The 26,143-nt window shown below is 39.5% G+C and overlaps 1 protein-coding gene across 1 annotated transcript in view; it reads right to left on the minus strand.

Annotated features, from left to right (window-relative positions):
- Positions 1–7,077: 7,077 nt before the first annotated feature.
- The window catches only part of WNT2B (Wnt family member 2B), a 161,864-nt gene continuing 142,798 nt past the window's right edge, over positions 7,078–26,143 (minus strand). The window contains exons 4-5 of the mRNA XM_073615730.1: positions 18,444–18,708; positions 7,078–9,960 (exon numbers count right to left, since the gene is read on the minus strand). Of these exons, the coding sequence (XP_073471831.1) occupies positions 9,731–9,960; positions 18,444–18,708 (495 nt within the window). The 3' untranslated portion in view covers positions 7,078–9,730. The remainder of the gene's footprint in view (positions 9,961–18,443; positions 18,709–26,143) is intronic.

Here is a 26,143-nt window from a genome sequence, read left to right on the forward strand (position 1 = left end):
ATTTTGGCAGCCGAGTTGGAAGGCAAACTACTATGAGCTGGGTGACAGAGGATGAAGAGGATGAGGACGGCTTCGTTATCCACTCCACCAACTCTTCTGCATGTTCTGGCTCAATAACATGGCCAGCAGCAGAAAAAAGGCCAAGTGTGCCCCACGGCCACCTGCAGAGGATGCGCCATGTCCATGACCACCACTGTTCACTGTAGACACAGAGGCTGCTTGCCCTCTTTTAGTGGCCTGTGAGTGTCTGCCTCTCCTTGGTGGCTTTTCGGACATGATGGGTTTTTTTTTAACCCTGTATTATATACTGAACTAAAAGAGCTTTAAAAGTCAGAATTAAAGAGCATGTCCAAAATATAATAAAAAAATTTCCCAAACATAATGTATCAAGGCATTTTGCTGCGGTTCATAATAGCAATCCGGCTGAAATGACCTTCTGGGGTATAGATCGATATCATAAATCCTGGAGAGGTGACCATAAAATCAGAAGTATCAGCCAAAAAGAATCCCAATGGATTCATAAAATGAATACATTGGTACCGAATAGGTTAAATATAGAGTTTGACCTGAACTGCTTTATTAGTGATTACTGATTACATTATTGATCGTGAACCTTTTACCATGTTTCCGGTGTGCCCAATATCTGGCATTTTTTCCTTCCCCAAAAATTTCTTTTTCCTTGTATTTTTATTAATTTGAATTGTATTTTACACCTATCCATTATTATTTTTTTTTTTTATCATCAATTTTAAATATTGTTATTTTACTAATATCCCTTGGAGTACTATTCCTTTGGCCTATCTATGTTGATTATGCCTCATGCAATTTCTATTATCACCGCATGATGTCAGCACTGAGCGTAGTTCAGACAGATATAGTTTTACATTGCCCTGACATTAGTGTATCAGCGTGTTTTTACCCTTTTATTCCCATTCCCTTGTTTTTAATTAATCTTAGAATTCTTTCTAGTATGTTCATTTTATTTTCTTATTGCCCTACCCGCCGCACTAATGTGCATTCATTAATCTCGGACTTTGCCAATATGGCGACCGCTTCACTTCCTGTTTAGTCATTATAAATGAACTGTCAGCCCGACCAATCAGATTCCCTGAGGAAGTCACGAGGTCACGTGACGTAACGCGTAGGATTTTTTTGCTAGCTGACGCATCTGGTTGTCAGTCCACTCTGACCCAGTTGTTGTTACCGCGGACCGGAAGTCTTGTATTAGGTGACGGCAGAACGCCGTCTCACACTGTGTCACCTTACCAGCATTACCTTGCACAGTGTTTTTACTATAATATATTTTTTAATAAAACTGGATATATTTACTTCACCATTGGAGGCTCCTCCTTTTCCCTTCTCTGTCTTTGGCATGACCATTTGGATCCCGATGCAAGTCTGATGCAGCTACATTATGGACACCCTTCCACCTGAGGTTACTCACTGCCATCCAGCAGTATTTATCACAGTCATTCCTATGTGCATCCAGCATTAAGGCCTTTATCGAAGTCCTTTGAGGTAAGGGCACTGTGAGCACATTTTCATATAAAAGACCACCCACGCTTGCCTATTGTATCCACTGCAGCCATTGAGGATTATTCATGAACTTTATCCAGCAGTGGTGCCACTCACTGATGATCCATTGATCTTTTTGAATGAACTTTAGTTTGTGTCATTTGCACATTTATATTTTTTTCACTTGCAATATTTTTTTCACTTGCACTATTTTTATCGCACATTGTATTCATTGCACATGTTATCACTATTTTCAATATTATTCACTTTTTTTCATTTTATTATTTTTTGTGGATCCCTCACGAATTACCTTTTAGGAGTGACCTAGTGTATATTCAACACATGTCATTATTGTGAATTATTACGGTATTCAATGTTCTGCGCAAAATCACTTTCTTATTCATTTATTTTTGTGGTGGTTGTGTACACTATAGATTTTGCAGCATTACAATACACTTGTTTTCCACTCTCATTGCACTTTCTATTTACATTAGTCTTCACACCACTTCATAGTAGCGCAGAGGTTCCTACACTGTTTTATAATTATATACTGTGTACACCGCCTGCACTGTATTAGAAACTGCACATTGGGTGCACTGTATTATATACTGTGTACACCACCTGAAGTGTATTAGAAAGCATGCAGGTCAGGTGCATGCTTTGGCCAATCATCAGACGCTAATGCACTGCGATCTCCACGACGCTCAAATTTCCCATGAACGTCCCATATGATTCGCTGTTCGGCAAAGGGGCAAACACCCAATGTTTGCGTCAAACTTACATTCAACTCGAACATCGAGCTCATCCCTAGTAGTAAAGCTTAACTCTAACTATTCTTAAAAATGTTCCCTCCCCCCTATTCTTACCTATCCTGCATAAAAAAAAAACTATGTTTGCGTTTTTCATTCTGGCCTGATTCTGTCAGATTATTCAGCAGCTCTGGTGCCCGTGTGTAAAGGGATGCTCAAAAATAGCTGTGAATTTCAGGATCCCTGATATCACCCATAGACTCCCATGGCCCAGCTGTTGTCAGAGCTCCTTCCTCTTTCCTGCAACAGCTACTTACTGACACAGGGGAGCCAGAGCGCCTGGATCACATGACTGGACCAGACTAAAAATTGGTAAGTACACACTTTTTTTATACAGGGTATGCAAGATAAGTATGAGGAGGGGAGGGAACATTTTTAAGAATAGCTTGAGTAAAGCCTAGTACACATGGGCCGAATGTCAGGCAGCATTGGCCAGTTCAATAGAAACTGTTCTGGTGGGGGGGCCATCTCCCTGTCAGAAGACAATAGCACAGCAGGTGAGATCACTGTACTAACATCGGATTGTTAGTACAGTGGCTCTGTACAAGGCTTTAGGCTTTTCTTACAGACAGTGTTCAAATCTAGTTTATAACTCACAATGAGATCTTCCAGCACAGACTGCACAGGGTTAAATATGTTAAACATTGCTCCACAATCTTAACATAACATAGCATAGGAAAGCTTGCTGGGATTTTTAAGAAAGAAAAAGCCTCTAAAAAGGTAAGCAGCAATTTTTATTTGTTTATATTATGCTATATTAAAGTAGGTGTTATCCACGTTCGGCTGCAAAAGTGGAAATACACTTTAAACTGCTAGAAACTATTGTTTTCAGTCACTGAACAGACTGAAAGAGAAAAACAGTAAAGGTAGATCTGTGATCAGATCATGCTCCAGAGGCTACTGACAGGCGGCGAGGAAGTGATGCAATGCCTCATCATCGCCTGTTTTAACCCAGTATTTGCCAACAAACACACTGCAACAGCGTGCATTGCACATGATTGCATGGCGTTTGCAGTGATTTTTCTTAAATGTTTGATGTTTGGCGGCCTTGCCACCCGCAGTTTGCTACATGACAGATGAACTTTTCCACAATCGCGAAGCAAAGCATCGCAGACACAGCATGTAAACATACCCGTCCACTGCCCATTGCAGCTTTAAAGTGGGGGTTGGCTGTTGGTGGGCGGTAAAAATGCAGGTCGACCACACATTTTTGACACCCCCCATCTGCAAGCCTAAATGAAGCCTACTGAAATGCACTGTGCACCAATTTTAAAACAGGATACACATAATGTAGAGCCATTTATTAAAAGAGTACAAAAGAGTATTTGACCTACCACTATACCATAGTATTGGAGCTGGAAAAACAAATGCAATGCCCGATGGTTATATTCTTGTGTTCTATAGGCCTTTGATTGATAGAACCTGCACGCCTAACAAACTCATTGCATATAAAGCGTATAACATGCTTCTCTCATCAAAAGATTGTAAAAGTAGAACTAAAGGCAAAATGTTTTTTTCATTATGGGTAGAGTAGGGAAGAGTTATGACCCCTGTAAGGTTTATTTTTGCTATCTGTGTCTCATTGGGGATACAGCCCTTCAATTTCTTTGCCATAGTCAGACAGGAAGTGAAAGAAATGATGGATGTGATGGTGTCACCAGGAACACCAGAATTAGGAGGATAGCTCCTCTATTCTTGTTCTGGGGACATCCCAAAATTTAGGATTTTCTTTTGATTTCACTTTTGGTCATAATGGTAAACATGACAAATAGAGAGGGTGAATCTCCCCAACAGGGACACAGACAGCAATAAAAACTTAACAGGTGTTCTAATCCCTTTCCACTCTATAATACATTTAAAAAGTTTTACCTTCAGGTTTACTTTAATGTGATCATTTTTTATTGCTGTTGCTACACCTACAACCTTATCTGGTCAACTCTGCACCAAGTCACATTCTGCTTTCCTCTATCCCATCCGCATTAAAATCTTCTAAACTTACATGTTACTCCTACTGAAAGACCCAAATAGAGATGGAGCAATGTACATTCAGACAAGCCATGTAAACTGTACACTTGATGCTGAATCCCAACCAAGGTCACACATGTCACCTCATCCCTATTGAAGTGTAGATTACTAAAAGAGGGGGCAGGGTGGGACTTTAACGGTACCAATGACAGAATGAAAGAAGGTTCTAAAAAGTTATTGACTTTATTGACAAAGTTTAAAAAATACCATACATCAAGAAATAAATAACAGCCAAATGCATCAATCAGTTTTCTGCAATGTGTTATCTCAAAATGTCTTTCAGATGGCAACTTGAAAACCTCAACGCGTTTCAACTCATAAAGATCACAGTGTGGGGGCTGGACGTGCTAGACATCCAACCGAGTCCACCAGAACCTCAAGTACTCAAAATATCAAAAAATGTATTTTATTCACAGCCCCCCACACTGTGATCTTTTTTCCCGGTGATGGAGGTATTTTTTGCCACTCATTCCCTCATTTCGCCCAATCCAGTCTTGGCTTCATAGGTTGTTGCTTCTTCCTGAAGATGGGTGGTATCTTTTGGATGTACTGGCGCTTTGCCCCCACAATAGATGGCCATGCTTTCTTTTCCCCCTATGCTTCCTGGGCTGATGGCGGTCACGCTGGAGGAGACGTCCTAGCACACCGGAAGTGACGTCAGTCATCATCCTGGAAGTAATGTGGGTTGCAGCTCGCCGCATGATGTCATGAACCCTCAAGGTGAGGGCAAGCGGGAGAGATCTAGGGAGGCAGTCCCCACTCTCTGGGTGTCTCCTCTTTGCCCAGCTGTTTTTTTTACAGCCTATTACCACCTTACCAATTTAATTGGCCACTGTTGGTCAGCTGATCCTAGGTGTTACCTTTTATTAAGCTGCCTGATTTTTACATAGCCAGTGTTGTCCTTGCTGTGGGTCTGTTTGTTACCATTGAGGAGGTCTGAGGAGTCCTGGATTCTGTTATTTAATCGTACCAGGTAGGTAGTTAATATTTTTTTGATTATTGCATTATTTTTTCCTTATTTATATATATTTTTCCCCTTCATTATTATTTTACTATTACAGAGTATATGTCTGGGTCGAGTGTGGCATACTGACTATTTGTTTGATATAATTTTTGTTAGGTTACCTCCCCTCCCCTTTATAGTCTTTGAGGAGGTGATTGGGCCATTCTACCTTGCACCCTATCTAGTTCTACTTCTGGGACCTCTTTTTCTGGACTTGCATCCTTCTATTTTTTTTTATCAATGCATCTCTGGGTATGTGTAAGTAATCTCTTATATATAAAAATGTTTGGCTGGTTTTCTGTGCAAATATTGATGTTGCTTGGCATTGGTACTTATGTGTATCTACATTTTACAATATACCACTTTTCTCCTGATGAAGACTCTTTATGAGTTGAAATGTGTTGAGGTTTTCAAGTTGTCATCTGAAAGACATCTTGATGGATGGAGAACATCTATTATGCAGATAACCATTGATGCATTTGGTTGTTTATTTCTTGATGTACAGTATGGCAAATTTTAAACTCTGTCAATAAAGTCAATCATTTTTTTGGACCTTCTTTCATTGTCATTGGTACCATTAAAGTCCCACCCTGCCCTCTCTTTTAGTAATCTATGAGCCATGTAGAACTATGTACGTACATATTATAGGGTACACAGCATCTTACCGGAATGCTGTTTGTGTTTTTTAACTTATCTATGTGTTGGTCGTGACTATAATTGTGGCTGATTTTTGCACATTGCTCTTTGGGTCTTTCTGAGCCATGCCAAATGCTGGACAAGAAGGTTGGGGTTAGTAAGCATGATGAGAGTTTTCACTGTATGTTTTGTGTTTTATACGATAATGGATTGTGCTGCTGCTTATGCTGGTAGTGTTTATTACCTAACCAGTACAGCTGTGGAATTGACTGAAAGAAAAAACTACAACCGTAAGACAGTGTGTTACTTCTGCATGCTCCAAATACAAATGAAGGCCCTTCACATTTTAAAAGAACTGCTTGTGTGTCTCTACTTCTACACTAAGAGCTGTTGTCACATGTAATGTTTACAAAGGTGACATAACCTAAAAATAAAAGGCAACATTTTGTTTGAGGTTTTTTTTTTTTTCTTACAAAGACAAAAAAACAGATCATAAAATGCTATAATCAACCAAGTGTGAAAGACATACATAAAGCTCATATTTTATTTATTGCTTGCTTTTATGAATAGGGCTGCATCAGGGTGTCCCAAGACATTGGACAAAGAGACCAAGATTGCATGGGATTGGAGATGGACAAGATGTCCCTCCACTGCCTAGTTATCAAAGTATGTACCTAGCCAAAAAGTTGGTGATTAGACAAAATAAACAGGTAGGAGGAAGAAAGATAATCATGGGATTAGAGTTAGGGGAGAAAAACACCAAGGGCACAAATTGTTTTATTCACAAAAGTGAATCATATCCATCGTTGTCTGTTATGTCATTGTTAATGTATTTTTTCCTGCAATAATTCAACCTATATTATTGACAAAATGGCCATAGTGTACAATTTTGCACCTAGAGCCAATAAATACAATAGATATGCACAAACTCAGTTGAGTACATGTTTTGACAGGATGGGATGCTACTGTTACCAGTATAATAAATTATAAGATGTTTCAACTCTTAAGTTAAAGGTAGTTTAGGGTAATGGACTAATAATATTTACTAGTGTTCATGGTAATTAATTTGGTGAAAAATATTAAAACCACTCAGATGCTAACTTTTATTATTTTTATGCATAGCAGAAGGTTGGACCAAATCAAAATATACTGTTATTAGAAAACAAATTAGGCTTGAAATGCAGACATTCTTTATCGTGTAGGTCTCAAAGCATCAGTGTGGAAACATAGATCATAATGCACAAATGTAGTTTGTCCCGTTAAGCTTTCTAAAGATGTCCATACCCCACTTTTAGGTACACAATGGGGTTTATTTACTAAAGCTGGAAAGTGCAAAATCAGGCTCACTTCTGCATAGAAAACAATGAGCATCCAGGTTTTATTACCAAAGCTTAATGGAACAATCTGGGGTTAGAAGCTCATTGGTTTCTATGCAGAAGGGAGCCTGATTTTGCACTTTCCAGCTTTAGTAAATAAACCCCATTGTGTACTTAAAAGTGGGGTATGCCAGTAGTAGACTTTTGAATGAACATTCACACTAAAATTCTTTGTACATTTTGATGACTGGACAAATGTTGTTTGAAAGTACTTCAAAATTGTGCTGCCTTCAACATTTAATTTTGGAATTTATTAGTTTTATTACAGGTACTTACTGTATATAGCACCATTAATTTACACAGAGCTTCACATATATATTGCACATTCACATCAGTGCTAGCCCTCAAGAAGCTTTCAATCTGAGGTCCATAACTCATATTCATACAAATGCATACTAGGGCCAATTTAGACATTAGCCTATTAACCTACCAGCATATCTTGGGAGCAGGCACAGGGAGAACATACAAATACTGTGCAGTAAGTGCCATGGTTGGGATTTGAACTGATGACCTAACCAGTACTAACCACTTAGCCACTGTGCTGTCTCTGTATATTTCCTGAACGAAAACCACATACAGTGTTAGAAATTTTGTTAATTCTAGAAATCCATTCTAGAAACTATAAACCCAACATCAATTTTACCCCACTAATGATTAGAGAATCAAACAAATGTTCTTAAAACGAAAATCTTCAAACAAAATTCTACTAGTGTATGGCCAGCTTAAAGTGGTGACTAGGTGTAAACAACCTTTACAATGTACTTTACACTGTAATGCCGCGTACACACGATCGCACATTCCGACAACAAAATCCATGTTTTTTTTCGGACGGATGTTGGCTCAAACTTGTCTTGCATACACACGGTCACACAAATTTTGTCGGAGATTCTGAACGTCAAGAACGCGGTGACACGTACGACGAGCCGAGAAAAATTAAGTTCAATAGCCAGTGCAGCTCTTCTGCTTGATTCCGAGCATGCGTGGAATTTTGTGCGTCAGAATTGTGTACACATGATCAGAATTTCCGACAACGGCTTTTATTGTCGGAAAATTTGAGATCCAGATCTCAAATTTTGTTTGTCTGAAATTCCGACGAAAAATGTCTGATGGAGCCTACACATGGTTGGACTTTCCGACAACAAGCTCCCATCGAACGTTTACCGTCGGAAAATCCGACCGCGTGTACGCGGCATATGAGATTAAAAATTTGATGAGATGTATGATTTGAAGAAGCTTGCCAGGGCTAAAGTTGTTGGAAAGCTAAGTGGAGCCTGCTAACCTTCCCCAGAAATCTGATTTTGCCCTTATAATTCTTCAACACTTGGTGGGTGCGCAGTACCAATTCTCAAATTTGTGCCCAAACTTTTTGATGAAGAACAGATCTTTGAGTTTATGGTAAACAAAAAGGTATACTATATACAGTAATTGCATCTCTAATACTTTATTCTTTTCCTCTTTATAATGTATATGAATAAATAAGGATATTTACCCATTTTCAGTGATGGGCAAGGAGCACAACAAAATGGGTTTGCAATATAAGTTTAAATTTAAAAAAATATTAAAGCAGTATACACATCATAGAAGCAAGTCTAACAAAAAATGGGTGTCACAGTCGTATCCAGAGTTCTCCAAAATCCAAAGAATAATTTGCAAGTCTCCATTTTTAACTTGTGCAGTCAGCATGGGAGCATTTCATACAATTTCATTTAGTAAAAATCCACATGGCCTTCTGAGCAGCTTCACAAAGGCTCTTGACTTTATACTATGAAAATATTCTTAAAATATTTTGAAACATAGTTCACCAAATGAAAAATCTAGGCATGAAATTATGGTGTGCACAGCTATATTCTTTCCAGTGAACCATTTTCTTGTTTTTGTAAGTGGAAATTGTCCCATGCATTTGTAGCATTAAACAGGCTGTTACTGCAGGGGTTCACTAATAATTAACAGTTTGAAAGCATCTACAAAAAAACATTTTCTGATGACAATCAACGTATTCTCCTTTTTTTTCCTCAGTATATTTGTTGCATATTGGCAAAAAGCACTTGCATATAAGAATCAGTCTCCAATAATGATATAAAGCCACACAGCAGAAAAAAGCTGTCAAGCAGTGGTCTGTTGTGTACCACTAGATCAGGGATCGCAGTTAGAAAACCACTTATTTTATTGCAAACTTCTCTTACAGAAAGGGCTGGTTCTTTGCTGGCCTTTGTCATAGGGTCCGCATTGCATCCTGGGAAGTGTAGTCTTTTCTTTAGTGCCTTGCAGAATTACTTAAATAAGAAGCCATGCAACTGTACTACACTCATACCCAGAATCTTGCGGGGCCTGTGACTCCTTGTCCAAAGTGTAGACGCCTGCTTGATTCAAGTCTGATCCAGCCATTCTGCCCGTTTTGGAGCCTTACATGTATGCACATCGACTGTCTCTTCGCATTCCTTACAGCGCACTGCACAACACCAGTGGAATTTACACTCGCATTTGGTGGTTCGGTTAACACGAGTGGTGTCATAACCTCTACCACAGCACATAACTTCACAGCCGTCTGTCCCTCTGGAGACTTTGTCACACACTCTTCCTGCAGTGCCCAAAGAACCTGAAAAACAGCATATTGCAATATGTTAAAAAAAGTGAGGACAAACTAATCATTTAACATCAAAAAAATATGCAAGTTTGAAACGTTGAAAAGTAATCCCCAACCAGAATAATTTTTCTTGGAAAGGTACAAGGACAAACTCAAAATGTTCCCATTTCCAAGATTGCGTTTTCATTTTTGTTCTCTTTTATTGATAATCAAGGACTTATTTATTAACCTATCCTTTCTTCTTTGTCTTCTTAACCTTCCTAATCGCCAACACTGATCCAAACTACTTGCTGTTAGTCTTTTTGATAGGAGACCAAAATGCTTCTCCAGCTGACTCTTGGAGGCCAAGAAAGTATACCTCTACAGTTTGATTCAAAGGTGTCCTTATTGTCTTATACTGCTAGTTCTGCAGTTGTTCCTAGTAGAAAACCTCTGGTTGTATTATGGAGCTCTATACAAGGGCACATTGATGAAAATCGGTTACTAAACCAAATGGCCTTTTGGCTATAGAATAAATAACTTCTCATTGTCTCTTGTTTTTAAGTTTGGATTGAGTATGAAAGGGTAAAAAGGGTGTATTTGTTGCTATCTATGTGCCATTGAGAATATTTTAACTTTTGCTTCCTGTCCTGGAGGTGGAACAGAAAGTGAGAGAAAATCGCTACAAAATTAGTAGAGTACCCTTCTCAAGTAGCTGTCACCAAAACAGGTGTCTCCTTTAGAAGTTTTCAATTTGCCTCCTGTTTTAGTGACAACTCTAACATTCTGAATTTCCCATCAACTTCTGCTAGATAACAATGGTCACAAGGACAAATATAGAAAGTGAATCTCCACATCAGGCTCACAGACAGCAATGAAAACTCTACAGGGGTTTGAATCCTCACTCCATCCAAAACTAAAAGCTAACATTTTGGCTACTCATACAGTTGTATTTACAGTATGTAAAGCACACAAAGAAAGCCTACCACAAATGAGGTCAAGCAACTGCTCCAATGTCATTACCTACAGGGAATCAATCACTATTGAGCTTCCCCCCAAAAATCCAGCCAGTAACAGACTTCCTGTCTTAGGATGTTTCCACTCCACTGAAGGAGCAACAGAGCCACCTTTGGACATCAGCACTGTCAACCTGATGAGAGGATTGTGTTAGATGGGCTAGCAGGTTTAGATGGACTTGACTAATAAATTAAAGCCAAACCCCAGTTAATACTTTCAAAGCAGTTACAGCACTTTTTTTCCATTCAGGATAAAACTTTTTAAATACATAAATGAAAGCAGACCTTTGTAAGTACCCCTGTCAATGTTAAATGTCTCAACCCTCTAACTTCCACTTTTGCTGGACAGCTTGGTCTGGTAAAGGAAGCTGAAAAATAACAGACTTACTGATTAGATCACCAGGAGAAAATAAAGGAAAAAAGTCTAAGAAAACTATTGCAGCCACCATATGTAAGGATTGGTAAGCAGCCCAGCAAAATATTGGGCTTGATTTACTAAAGCAGGAGATTGTAAAATTGGGTGCAGCTCTGCAAAGAAACCAATCAGCTTTCAGGGTTTTTTTTGTCAAAGCTTAATTGAAAAAGCTGAAATTAGAAGCTGATCAGGGGTCTCCAAACTATGGCCCTCCAGTTGTTCAGGAACTACAATTCCCATCATGCCTAGTCATGTCTGTCAAAATTTTACAATGCCTCATGGGACGTGTAGTTCTGCAACAACTGGGGGGCCATAGCTTGGAGATCCCTGGGCTATACCATGCACAGCTGCACCAGATTTTTCAATCTCCAGTTTTAGTAAATCAACCCCATTACATTGTTGTGTTTGGGTTTGGACACACTTTTTAAAAATGCAGCCATAATTGGGGTAATAGGTGTTATATGCATGCTGATGACTGCTTCTGAACTTTTAAGATATAGCATTTATTTTTGGTAAATCAATACCACTGAGCTGTATTTGGTAGCTAAAGATTATCCACATCTAGCTCTGGCATCAAGTTAAATCACATGTAATAAAACAAGCTGTATACAACACCACATTTGGTACCAAGGAAAACTTCTATTATATACTATTCTACTATCAAGTCTAAAATAGAAAGTAATATTACATCCTAATTTGAAAATTTTGAAATGGTGCAGTATGCAGAATAACATGATTAAAATGCAAACCAGTTCCTATTGCCTAAATTATACACAGAGCCATGGTAAATGCTGACAAAACTGCATAACTAGTTCCAGGCCTACCATAGACATATGTAAACAATGTTTCATAGTATAATTGGCGGCTAGTCTAATTTCAAATGTGATATTGACAGTTCATTTTCTAGAATATTTTAAAAAAAGCTAAGGCTCCAAAGCTTCTCTGAAAAATGCTTACCATGCTACCACTGTATACTATACTTGGAAAGATGCTTAATCCAACCTTAGTGTGACTATTAATAACTTCACTGTTGAGCTTGAACTGGTATAGCATTTACAGTGGTGCACAAATTAGCCCACAGCCTTATCATAAGTTGGCAACACATACATAAATGAATTGGGGAAATACTGGTAGTAGAGTACAGTAGAGCAGAATGGGTACAAATAGAGAGAGCGAGAGAGCAAGTTATTTATGTGTCTGGGAGGCTTTTTTAAAACCTTAGGCTGCATGCTTTCACATAATTTAGTGTATGACATCACTGCTTCCTGATAAAGCAAAGGGGAAATCCCTGTTGGAACACAGTTGACTCAACAGAATGAATACTGTCTGATTGATGAATTTTACATTAGCCGTTATTTCAACTGGAAAATCTGTACTTGTGACAGATAGTTGATTTCATCATATCTAGCCTTGGTCATCTCATTTTGCATTTCTCTAGGTACACTTGCTGTGACATAGCCTTTTTGTGTCACATTCTGTTTTATATGACAAAAATTTCTTGAAAATATATTTGATTAAAGTAAAAGAATAAAAGTTGATTGTCACTTCCTAGTACAACGTGTATCAGTAGAATTGTGGCTCAGTCAGTCAGCTTCACAGCTGAGATCCGATACACACATGACTTATTTCCCCTGCACTGCATGTCATGTCTGAATGGCATCACATTCTTTTCATAGAAAACTCTTTTTCATCTTTCTCTGTGGTCCACCTTAACTCCCTCCAGCAACTGAAAGACTGAAAGGATTAAATGGCCATTAAAACTGTTCCCGTGGGCTACATGCTACAAGCAGAATGATAGAAAAATCAACTTCTTCTTAGCAAAAAAGATCTTTTGTTGATCTTTACTGTTGTCTTCAACATTTTCCTGTCCAACCTTATACTTACCCTAAATGATCCTGTCATTTCAGAACAAATGGTCCTATAGTTTAACGTACAGCTAGTATATATTTAGGCATCCAAATAGGGACAACACTTGCACATGTCCCCTACTGCTAAGTATTTAGTGTGAAGGTCATATCAATGAAATATTATTAAGGTTTTGTTGCATTTTGTACTTGCAAAGAAACTTACAATTGTTTAATTGATCGTTTGAAAATACTAGTTGCCTTGCTATTTGCTGATGCAAAGGACTAAAGTGTCATTAAGCCCAAAATGTATTTCTTCATTAGAGGCTCCCAATTACATTTGTCAATTTCTGTGGGGTCTTCTATTGCTGTAAAACCATAACAGTATATAGAAAACACCTGGTGTTCCTGCCTGTAGCTTGCCTTTCTTCATTCCCAGTGGCAACGTTCTGCAGGCTGATCTTCCATCTACAGTGTTGCCACGTTCCTCTCTTCTCCAACATACCCACATGACATAATTGCGTAGTAGTACTGCCAATTCTGGGTCACCATTTGACAACCTCAGCCAATCACTCTCTACCACTCATGGGAAATCTAGTATGCCACTGGGTCAAGGGAAAGAGAGTAAGCGGTGCTAGTAGGCAAGGTTGAACTCCAGTTCCCAGCATACTGCACATTTTAACACCTCACCTACCAGCTGCCACTGGGTGGGTGGCAGAACTTTTTTTTCCCATAGCAGCCACTCACAGGGGGATCGGAGGATCAGAGGTGTGATAGGTGGAGGACATGAGTGCAAGAGTCTGCAGGAAATCTGCACATAACCGATCACCTGATGTGTTGCAGCGTACCCCTGCTCACACAGACATGCAGAGCGTGAGAAGAGTCATATAACCTAAATGAAAAAGCTAAAGGTATTTATCCTACTTGAAAAAGTGTGATTGATTACTTTTTGTTAGTGTATCCAAACTCTTTGGCAATTAGGATATAGATGGCTTTAGTGACACATTAATCGCTGATGAAAATGCTAAGTTACCAGCAAGAGAGCAACACCATGCTCATGCAGCTGAAGGGGGAACAACACTTACAGGTAGGTAGGTGTTTCACTGCCCTGCTGTGTCCTGCAGAATGACCATTCCCCCAAGGTCACTCTTCTTGTTAGTCTTGTCCTGACCCTGTCACAAACATCATCACATACAATGCAGGACCAGCAATCCCTGCTGATCCTATATTGTAGGGGATGACATAGGAGTGGTAATGAGGTAGGAAGAGGAAAGGAATTGCTCATTGCTGGCTGTTGCAGGAGTTCATGCTTTGAGTAACTGACCTTAAACAAGTATGCAGATCAGGGGTTCTGACTTCCATTTCTTTCTCTAGCTTTATGCAGTGACTCGGAATGGAACAGATAACATTTTCAGAAGCATTGGAAGCCTCTGTACAGGTGTTATTTTCATCTTTAGGCATACAAACTGATACAACTGTATGGCTATAAAAAGAATCCCTAGCCACTCAATCACTGTGTAAATCAGTTAGCCAAAGTTGGGTGCTACTGTTAATTTGCACTTACACTGATGAATGGGGGTTGAAACATCTTTAACTTTAATTAACAAATAAATATGCACCCTCTTGTTGCATAAATCAACTATGTCATTAAAATGCCAATAAAAGGTTTCCCTACAAAGATCATTGTAAATGTTTACCTCTACCGGTGCTTCCACCTGCGCATGCCACTCTAATTAGGTCGGACATCTCTTCAGAACCAACATTTATGGAGTATCCATCTTCTCATCTCCTTCACTCCTGAGTTCAGTGTTTCATCTCACAAACCCCTACATTGCTACAGGACACAGTAGTGACTTAGGGGTTGGTTAAACAGACCAGTAAGCGCAGTGAGAAACCAGGAATCCAACACTCCTGGAAGTGTCAGTGACTGAAGAAGTTTCAGGTGGTTATTTCACTTCATAAGATACACATTTAGTGGTGCAGGCAGCAGCAGAAGTAAATATTTACTATTATCCCAGCTGGGACATCTTTTATTGGCTCCTTCATTTTAGTGACAGAATCACTTCACACTGGAATATACAGGAGAGAACTGTGTGCTGCACCCTGCACAAACGCCTTAACTAACAAATGAGAGGTCAATGGTCTCAAACAAAATGGCATGGGTTCAAGATTTTCCTCTTGATTATACTCAAGGCCAGATGCTGATCCAGACCAGACTGGAGAAAGCACAGGATGTTTGCCATTGAGTACTTCCTAGGATGAAATCTCCTAACCTTGCACCATGAAAAGAATGCCCTCTAGGTTTGGTGGTGAACTTCAGAAGGGTAGGGATGACAGAAAAGAATAGGTCTGTCGCTCAGGATGTGGGCTTCAGCAATTGTAATGTCAAAGTCAATTACCAAAAAGCAGGATGGTGGACCAACCCTTGGGACAATTGATCCACATGATCTAACAGACAGAGAGTCCACCAGAAGTCAGGAAATATCCAATTACCATGTCCTCCTGGGCCCATTCAGTGCAACGATAATGACTGGAACATCCTCCAACTTGATCCTGCAGAGCAGACAAGGGAGAAACTGTAGAGGATGGAATGCATAGATCAGATTGAACTGATCCCATGGAGTCACCAGACCATCCACTACAAAGGCACAAGAGTCCTGGACAGGCTTAGGGAGGACTAGTCCATTTACAGGCGATCATCCAGGTATTCCACAACATAAATCCCATGGTAACGGACCAGTATGATTATCTTGCTGAATATTTGGGGGGCCATGGACAAGCCAAAAGGAAGGAAAACAAATTGAAAGTGCTGAGAGCACACAGTAAAAAGCAAATAGCAGTGGTTTGGAGGAAAATTGGGAACAGTTATTTATGAATCCTTGATGTTCATAGAGGCCAAAAAGTTTTCAGAAAGGAGAGGCCAATGACTGACCTGGTTGATTGCATACAAATCTTTCAAACCCGCAGGAAAATGTTGAGAGTTTTCAGATCCAGAATTGGCCTGAATGTCTCCACTTAAAACTGTAAGCAGGTTCATGCATGTAGAAGCTCTGTAAGCATTCTTTCTTTGGGACTGAGAGTAATGACCCCTTGAGAAAGAAGCTTTAAGCTGAGCCTGAGCTAGCAAGGCCATCTTACCTCTTGTCCCCGTACCCAAGGGGTATTCACCATCTTCACTGCTGCTGCGAGAGAAGGGTGAAGTGTTCTGTGCCAAACACTGTAGGCTGTGAACCCAGGAAGTGTTCAGAGGTGGCTGTTCTTTGCAAGAGACCAGGTGCTGACTGAGAAAGCATGCCAGAAGAAGAAAAATTGCTTCACACTAAATTGAGGCAGTGCATGCACAGTAGCAGCTGCATAACAGACTTGTGACAGACTTGGTACTAATCTGAAAAGTCGGTGCTCCCGCTTCTTGGCTGATCAAAGTGAAGAAAATGTCATCAGCACACCAAAGTTCCCTTGAAAGGGTCCAAAGCTTTATTTTCGTGGTTATGTGATAAACATACAGCGATACCCCATACAGTTGCAGTATGTTTATCATGTGACCAAGAAAATAAAGCTTTGGACCCTTTGGAGGAATCATTGGTGTGCTGATGACATTTTCTTCACTTTGATAATCTACGGTTTTCAGCCTTTGGTGATTACAGCACCCAGTATTACTGAACAGCCGGTTTCTTGAATAAGTGTGTGGGAAATATTACTCTTGTGCTTCATGGCTGAGTCGCAATGTTTAAAGTGTCCCAGCTTGTGCTCCACTACAGCTAAACTGCCTTGCAGCACCAGCACACTGGGTCAGAAAAAGGCTCAAGCCCTATAATTTACTGTGGCAGGGGTCTTCCTACTCTGGGCAGAATGCATAGCGACCAACCCCATCCTGGCAGACCACTGCCCTGGACCTATATAGCACCCTGTAGCTAACAGAACACAATGCACCATGTGCCAAAGTGGATACAGTGCCAGATTACAGTGCCAGTAACAGCATTAAAGCCCGACCCTGTATATCTATGCTAATCTGGAAGCTGCAGAAAGAAGCTGCAATGGCTACAGCACAGATTAGGAAGTTTGATAAAAGGATCTTGAGGGAATAACCTCAGCATAGGAGGAATACACTTCTTTTAGGCTTCTCTCACCTAAGGTCACTGACAAAAAATTGAAGACTGCTGGGAGTGAAGGACAAGGCTTATATAAAGGATGCGCATGCATTTTTTTTTTGCCAGTGCCCAGTCACCTCCTCAGTCCTCCTCACTCCCTGCCATATGTTTTGCAAATGTAAAGAGGTATACATAGTGAGAATTAGCTTTAAACAAGCACAAGATTTGATTTACTAGACTGGTTCCAGTCACTCCTCTCTAACAACTAGCGTATATCTGATGTACAGAGAGTGGAAAACTTTAAAATTCCCTCTTAATCCTAATTTACTGCCACACAAATTGGGTAGACTCTGGTTAGAAGTCAGTTTGGGATGACTGAACCTCATATTCCCTTACGTTAAGGATGGCTGTATATGGATTAGTAAACATGATGCAAAAAACAAAAAAAATCTACTTTAAACAATTAGGCTTGGTAGGGTATGATAGTTTAAGAAGAAGTCTTCTTTTGCTTGTGCACACTTATAGTGCACTTATCCTATTTGGCACTTCTTCCCTAACTCTCACACTTTCATAATATGTCATACTTTCCTACAATTTCACTCCTCCAAGGTGCCCCTATAGCACCACACATCATGTGCCCTGAAATCTTCTGAATTCTGAACAGTGGTAACCGCATCTCTGACTGACCACAGACTTACAAGAAGGGGTGGGAGTATAGAAAAAAACTGCACTAAAATTTGCATCTATCCTTTGAATTGTAAACTCCCCCCTGAGCATACACAGGTTTGCAAATGCTTATAGTGCAGTAAACTTGTAATTTCAATATAAATATAATATAAAACCTTTTTAAAATAAGCTTTTACATTTTAGCAACCAAGGACTTAGGTGATAATGTTGAAACAGTAAAAAAAAAGCACATAAAAGTGATACAACACACATAAAAGTGATATAGATCTCATGCCTGATGTAACAAAGCAGGTTTTAACTGATTACTTTCAACAGAGGAAACTTCAGACAACTTAATGTTTTGGCTGCTAAAAGATCAAACAAGACTGCTATGTTTTGCATGTTACTGCAGTAGCGTTTAGCTGGAGGGCATATACAGCTCTTCATGAAACTGTTTCTTTACCCAAACAAGACAAATGATCTTTACCTGCAGACTTGTCCATCAAGCAGTAATCAGGAGAATTCTCAAAGTAGACAAGGTCCTTTTTTGTGGGTTTTCTGAAGTCTTGATTGGCTACTGTGAAGCTAGTACCATCTTGATTCATGGTGACCTGGATTGCCCCGTTGTATTTCCTTCTGAGATAGTCCCCTGTTTTTCGAAAATCTGACATAGCTCGCCAACAAGTCCTTAATGTGCATGACCCACTGACCCCATGGCACTTACATTCAAGCTTCATAAAACGTTTTACTGCCTGCAGGAAAGAGGACAGGGATTACTGCGTAACGTTTACATAGAAATGCAGCTTATGAAGCACTCATTACCTACAGCACTACCATACAGTACTATGTCGTTCATAATATCATCAGAAAAGTCCATTGAGTGTGATCGTTAATGAACAAAAACAAAGGCATTGAAACCTTAAACTATAGTTTAAACCTTTAATCTGTAGTTGGAAAAAAAATCAGAACGCATGGTCCAATTTTCCTTAGCAGAAAAAAATCCTTAATATCCACCTAAAGCAAAGGGATAATATCCCTAAATCAGTGCTCTATTAAGCATTTTTTATAATTATAAATAATAGTTTTTATTTTGCACTTTTAGAAACATATATAACTTAGAGACAGTTAGTCTGTGAATTACTATTCCATTTTTTGTTTTTTAATACCTACTGTAAAGAACCCCATCTAAATGTGAAGATTAAATCTGTTTTCTTCTTATTATATACATACAATGTCTTCATGTTTTTCAGGGTGACCTTAATGTGAATAACTTCCCATAGCTGCACTTCTTTGTACCCTTTCCAGTTCCAAGGCATTCTTTTTGCAAACTGGCACCCTTAATTGAACTCTGTGTTCAAGATGAGGTTTTATTGCTTTATTTAGTGCCAAAATGATCAATTATTTTCTTGTTTATTTTTTCTTTTTTTAAATAGAAAATCATGCTAGCTTTAGAAATTGCAGATTGATTTTGAATGCTGTTATTAAGTCTATGATTTAGGGAAACCAGATTTTTCTCCACCATTGATTTGCTAAATTGTATCTCCACTTTGTTAATAGCTTGTTCTTTTTAGCCCCCAAACACATAACATTGGTCCACACCGCACCTCATTTTTAGGGCAGTTTGTGAACTGAATGCAACTTTCAAGGACTTCTACCACTGAGCTTTGTCATGCTAGAACAAAAATGCCCATCAGTGCCGCCTATCCGTGCCGCCCATCAGTGCCCATCAGTGCCGCCTATCCGTGCCACCTATTAGTGCCCACCAGTGCCACCTATCAGTGCCCATCAGTCCCCACTAGTGCCACCTATCAGTGCCGCCTATCAGTGCTCATCAGTGCCAAGGAAAACAGGTGTATAGGCAGTGCAACCTTCGTACATAAAAGCTCCGCCCGGTGCTCAGACCTTGAGGCAGCTGACACCACCAACGTACCAGAGTAAGGAAAGGTATAGTCAGCACTCAGGATGACATCCAAAATGGTATTTATTTATTAAATACATGTACAAAGCTGTAAAACAGTCTACGCGTTTCGGGCATTAGTCCTTAGTCATGGCTCAGTCCTTAGCCATGACTAAGAACTGACGTCTGAAACGCATAGGCTGTTTTACAGCTTTGTACATGTATTTAACAAGGAAATACCATTTTGGATGTCATCCTGAGTGCTGACCATCCCTTTCCTTACCCACATATCAGTACCACCTATCAGTGCCCATAAGTGCAGCATATTAGTGCCTTCTCATCAGTGCCATCAGTGCCCATAATTGCTGCCTCATAAGTGCCCATAAGTGCTACCTCATCAGTGCCTATCAATGCAGCCTATCAGTGCCCACCGGTGCAGCTTCATCAGTAGACATCAGTGAAGGAGAAACATTACCTATTTTTGACAGAAACTAAGAAAAACTTTTTTTTTCCAAATTTTCTGTCTTTTTTCTTTTTTTTGTAAAAAAAAAAAAAAAAAACCCAGCAGTGATTAAATACCATCAAAAGAAAGCTCTATTTGTGTGAAGAAAATGATAAAAATTTCACATGGTTACAGTCACTGTTGTGCGCAGCCTATTGCACTAGGGTGTGCACCACAGAGCACAAACACACATGTGTATATCAGCAGAGCAGTGGACAGTGTCAGTAGAGCAAAGATTTGTGCCAGTAGTTTTTTTTTAATTTTTTTGAAAAATTTTTTTCAATTTCTTTTTTTACAATTATTTTTTACAATATTGTTTTTTATTATTTTATTACAATTTTTTTAAGAGCCCCGTTATGGGGTTTTGGTGACATATCAAATGTCTAAACAGATCCCTGATGTCTCACTTTGGAAATAGAGAAAGAAACTGAGGACAAAGTTGCCCTTTCACATATCCAGCCAGTAACACGCTTCCTTTCGTGGAGTGTCTCCACTCTAGATGGAGGAGCAACAGAGAAAGCTTTGGGTAGAGGGCAGTGTTAGATTCACTAGCGAATTTGAAGAGACTTAACGAACAAATTAAATCTGAAGTCCACTCAAAACTTTTTAAGCAGTCTCTGACCCCTTTCCACTTACTAATGGCACACGCCAAGGCTGCCCCCTTTCCCCAATTATCTTCTCACTTACCATAGAACCACTAGCGGAAAGTATCAGATCCATCAAAACTATACAGGGTATCACAATAGGTTCCAAGAGCCACAAAATAGGACTCTTTGCTGACGATATCATTTTAACTGTTACTAACCCAGAGTCTTCCATCATAGAAATACAAACGCTACTACACAAATTTGGACAGGTCTCCTTTTACAAAGTTAACACGAATAAATGCTTTGCCTTGACTCTCAACATGCCTCCAGAGACCAAAAACAGGCTTAAAAGAATATTCCCCTGCAATTGGGACTCCCCCCTCAATTACTTACCTTGGGGTGCAGGTGACCTCCTCTTCCACTAACACGTATACTTGCAACTACCCTCCATTGTTGAATAGAATTGAAGAAGAGCTGAACCAAATCAGTAAACTGCACCTAACTTGGATAGGGAGGATAGCTGCATACCAAATGCAAATACTGCCTTAACTGTTACACCACTTCAAAACGTTGCCCATTCCTATCCCCCAAAAATTCTTTACTCAATTAACGAATAGCTTGAAGAAATATCTCTGGGTGGGTAAAAAACCTAGAATTGCTTTAGCACAACTATATAAACCAAAACACCTTGGTGGTGTAGGCCTCCCCAACGCACAAGTATACTACCGAGCAGCAATATTGGACCAAATGCGGTACTGGTTCTCTTGCCAAACTGATAATAGGTGGTCAGACATAGAATGTGCAATCACCCCAGGATATAACCTCCCAGCATTGGCTATAGCCGCCTGCATACACCATAAGCCAGAAACTCCTCCTTACCCTACAGTACAAGCCACTATTGCAGCATGGTCCTTCATGATACACCAGAAGTTTGCTGATACCCCAATGTACAAACTAAAAACCCAGTTAGCAGCATATGAATACCTAATCCCTAATCTATCGACCCAATCCTGGAAAAAAAAGAGGTGTACATTTTCTCACATCTGCAATAGAGGAACAAGAGGTACTGGACAGATACCAACTGTTCCAAATAAAACACTATCCATCCACCAGTACACCTAGGCCAATATAAGTACCTCAAATCCTATGGGACTACCTGCTTAGCAAATATCCAGCGAAACACAACGGGATATCTCTATTCTATAAATTTGCTACTCCCCTGTGCATGCAAGCTAAACTACCTAACATGATAAAATGCGAACAAGAACTACAAAAAGAATTTTCTTTACGTCAATGGCACTTAGCTGTAAAATACAATTGCAGATCCTCAACATGTGAAGACCACTGGGACAATGGCCAAAAAATTTTGCATGGATGGTACCTAACATCTCTACGCCTTCATAAGATGGATGCAAATACTCCTCCACTTTGCTGGAGAAATTGTCAATCTACAGGCAATCTACTGGACATACTGTGGAGCTGCTGGGTGATTAAAACCTTCTGGAAGGAAGTGTCTTCTCTTATTCAAGACATTATACACACCACGTTTACATTAGATTCTGCACTCGCATTGCTAAGCATTGGTATTGAACAATTTCCTCCACTACAGAGGAGGATGGTTGTACATATATTATTTGCTGCCCGCATTTCCTTGGTGAAAGAATGGCGCTCTCAAACACCTCCAAAAATTGAGGTAGTGATTTCTAGAGTTAATGCTCAATATTTAATGGAAAAACTACTTGCATATAAAAAAAGAAGAGCTCTGGTTTTCCACAGATATTGGGAAAATCGGAGAACTTCACAATATGCATCTCCACATTTGTGACTGCTGATTTCTGTTTAACCCTTGCTGATACTCATCACATGCATCCGGTCATCAAGTGGTAAGACCAAACAATAGGAGTGTTCCTACTAGGAGTTGCCTTACAATTACTGCAAATATGTAACCACTCCTGTACCTGCATATGTGTGTTACTCAGCACTGAAAGTATTTCAATGTTTGTTTAATGGTTAACAAAACTACACGTACCGAACTTACTGTACGCTCTATCTCCAGAGACCCTCAACAAGGTCCAAGGAGGGCTACTTTATAACTGTACCTTTGCAGAGCCTGCTCACAGTGTGTACCCAAAAGGGGTGACAGGGCTTTACCTCCTGTTGAGGCCACGTTTTGTTTTGTTGTAATGTAAGTAGCTCACATGAAAACAACGTTCTTACATTTGTAAGTTTGATATTTGATACGTAAATTGAATATGGATTGTGATGTACGCAACGCTTCATATGTTACGTGTAAGCTGTATAAATCAATAAAAATCTATAGTTAAAAAAAAAAGAACTTTTTAAGCAGCTACAGCAAATTCTTTTCATTCTGGGTAAAGCTTTTACATATACGAATAAAAGCTAAACATTGTAAGCACCCCTGTCAGTGGTAACTGGTTTGTCACAACCCTCTAAGGCTGGATTCACACCTATGCAGTTTTAGTGCTTTTTGCATTTTGCAGATTTGCACTACAGTTTAACATGGTTTCCTATGGAACATGTTCTGTAGTGCAAATCTGCAAAATGCAAAAAGCACTAAAAATGCATGGGTGTGAATCCAGCCTAACTGTCACTTTTGCTAGACAGCTTGGATAGACTTCCCTCTCCTCCCCTCCACTACCAGAACAGAACTGTCTTTTTTCTGTCTTTTTTTTTCTGTTTGTCTACTTTTTTTTTGTAAAAAAAAAAATGTGTGACCCTGCCCCTTGTATGTCATTATCCTAGGCGAAAAATGTACACTATCCTCCATTTACTTCCTATGATATGCATGTCACATAAAAAAATGCTACCTAGTAAAGATGCTTATATACTGTTCTGAATTCTACTGCTTAAGTACAACTGGGGTCTACATTAAATGGGATCTATAAGTATTTCATTTATTCCACCTTTGTTTATGTTTATCGATTGCCCCTACCAACATGTTGCGTTGCATTATAACTTGAGTATATTTTCCTTTTCCTTTCCTTTTTCAGAAGACCATATTATATTGCTCCATTGACTGCCAGCCACTTTTGAAGATTGTTGGTTTTTGGTCCATCTATCCATGTGGCTTGCCTATATCGACATCTTTTTCCAATGGGATTATACAGTCCACATTTCGTCCGAAGTCCACGTTTTACCGGCACCATGTTAAAAATGAATACATCAAAACTTTCTACGCCATGGTGTATGCAGACTTTAGAAAACTCTGTGAGTCACCACATGGAAAAGTAAATATGCCTAATCTCTCCAAGCAAGAAAAAGACACTCTACTTGCATTTAAAGAGAATCATGGTCTGGCAATTCGCACAGTGGACAAAGGAGGAGGTATTGTTATTCAGGATAGAGTGGAATATCTCAAGGAAGCATATCGGCTCCTATCTGATAATGCTACATATGAAATACTGCAAAATGATCCCCTACCAGAATACAAAGTGGAACTAACGGTATTGATGAATCAAGCCTTTGCCCAGGGTCTAATACAAAAATCAGAGAAACAATTCTTCCTAATGAATTATTTCAAGACGCCGTATTTCTACCACACTCCGAAGGTCCATAAGGACCTGGTATGCCCACCTGGTAGACCGATAGTGGCCAGTATGGATGGCATTACTAGTCGAGTTTCTCAATATGTGGATGCTTTCCTCCAACCTCTTGTTACTTCCCTTCCTGCATACATAAAGGATTCTGCACATGTCTTGGACACCTTAAAGCAATACAAATGGGAGCCAGGGTACTTATGGTTATCCTTGGACGTGATTTCACTCTACACGTCAATCCCCCATGAGGGTGGTCTAAGGACAGTCAAATACTTCCTATCCAAAGCAGATTATATGAACCCCAATCAATCCAAATTCATCTACCATTGCACTAAGTTTGCCTTGGAGAGGAATTATTTCTCTTTCCAGGGCAAATTTTATTAGACAGATAGCTGGCACAGCTATGGGTGCACATTTTGCACCATGTTATGCAAATCTGTTCATGGGGTATTGGGAAAAATCCTGTATTTGGCAGCACAATCCATTTGCCAAACATCTGGTATACTATGGGAGGTATATCAATGATATACTGATTATTTGGGATGGACCACCTGATATTATTGACAAATTTGTCTCATATTGTAATAACAATATGTTTGGTATCCAATTTACCCATGTACTAGACGCTCATTCCCTGGTTTTCTTGGACCTTGAACTGGGTAGTGATGGAGATGGCAACATCACATCCAAAACCCACTTCAAAGAAACTGCTGGCAACTCCTATTTGCATCAGAGGAGTTGCCACCACCCTAAATGGAAAGATAACATACCCTACAGTCAGTTCTGTAGGCTACGCAGGAATTGTAGTAGAACCAAAGATTATGATGATCAGGCAACCATATTGTCAAAAAAGTTTTTGGAAAAAGGATATGCAGATCATCACATTCAAAAGGCGAGAGACCAATATAGAGAAGGCATCCAGAACAAGATTATGACTACATCTGCAAAAGAACAACATGACATTCTCTTTATTACAACATTCAATGATCAGCACTGGGCTATAAAAAGAGCTGTCCAAAAGCACTGGCCAATTTTGGGGCAGGACAATACACTTGGAAAAATCCTCCCCAATAAACCTTGGGTAGTATTCCGACGTGCGAAAAATGTGAAAAGTTTAATTGCCCCCAGTTGCCTTAAAGACAAACAAAGCTTGAAAATGCAAAACATCCTTCAATTCTTTAACATTACTGGATGTTATAGATGTAAAGACATTAAATGCAAAGCGTGTAAATTTATCTCTCATGGCCAGAAGTCATTTAGTTGTAAAGATGGCCGTACCTTCTACATTAAACAATTTATATGTTGCAATACCCAGTTTGTTATCTATGGGTTGAGGTGCCCATGTGGGTACCTCTATGTAGGTAGAACGGTGCGTGCGATGAGGACCCGCTTTGGTGAACACCGTAGGTTCATAGAAAAAAAGGTTGAGAAGCATAGTGTGCCACGTCACTTTAAGCATAAACATGATGGCAGCACTACAGGGTTGGAACTTTTTGGTATAGAATCCATACCTATGTCTATACTGGAAGGTGAACGTTTTGCTCGTTTATGCAAACATAAATCCTATTGAATTTTCACTCTAAACAGTATGGCACCAGAAGGGGTAAAAGAAGAACTTGAAATAGGTACTCTCATATGATGTTA

The sequence above is a fragment of the Aquarana catesbeiana genome, linkage group LG02, assembly GCF_042186555.1.
Source record: "Aquarana catesbeiana isolate 2022-GZ linkage group LG02, ASM4218655v1, whole genome shotgun sequence".
Lineage (NCBI taxonomy): Eukaryota > Metazoa > Chordata > Amphibia > Anura > Ranidae > Aquarana > Aquarana catesbeiana.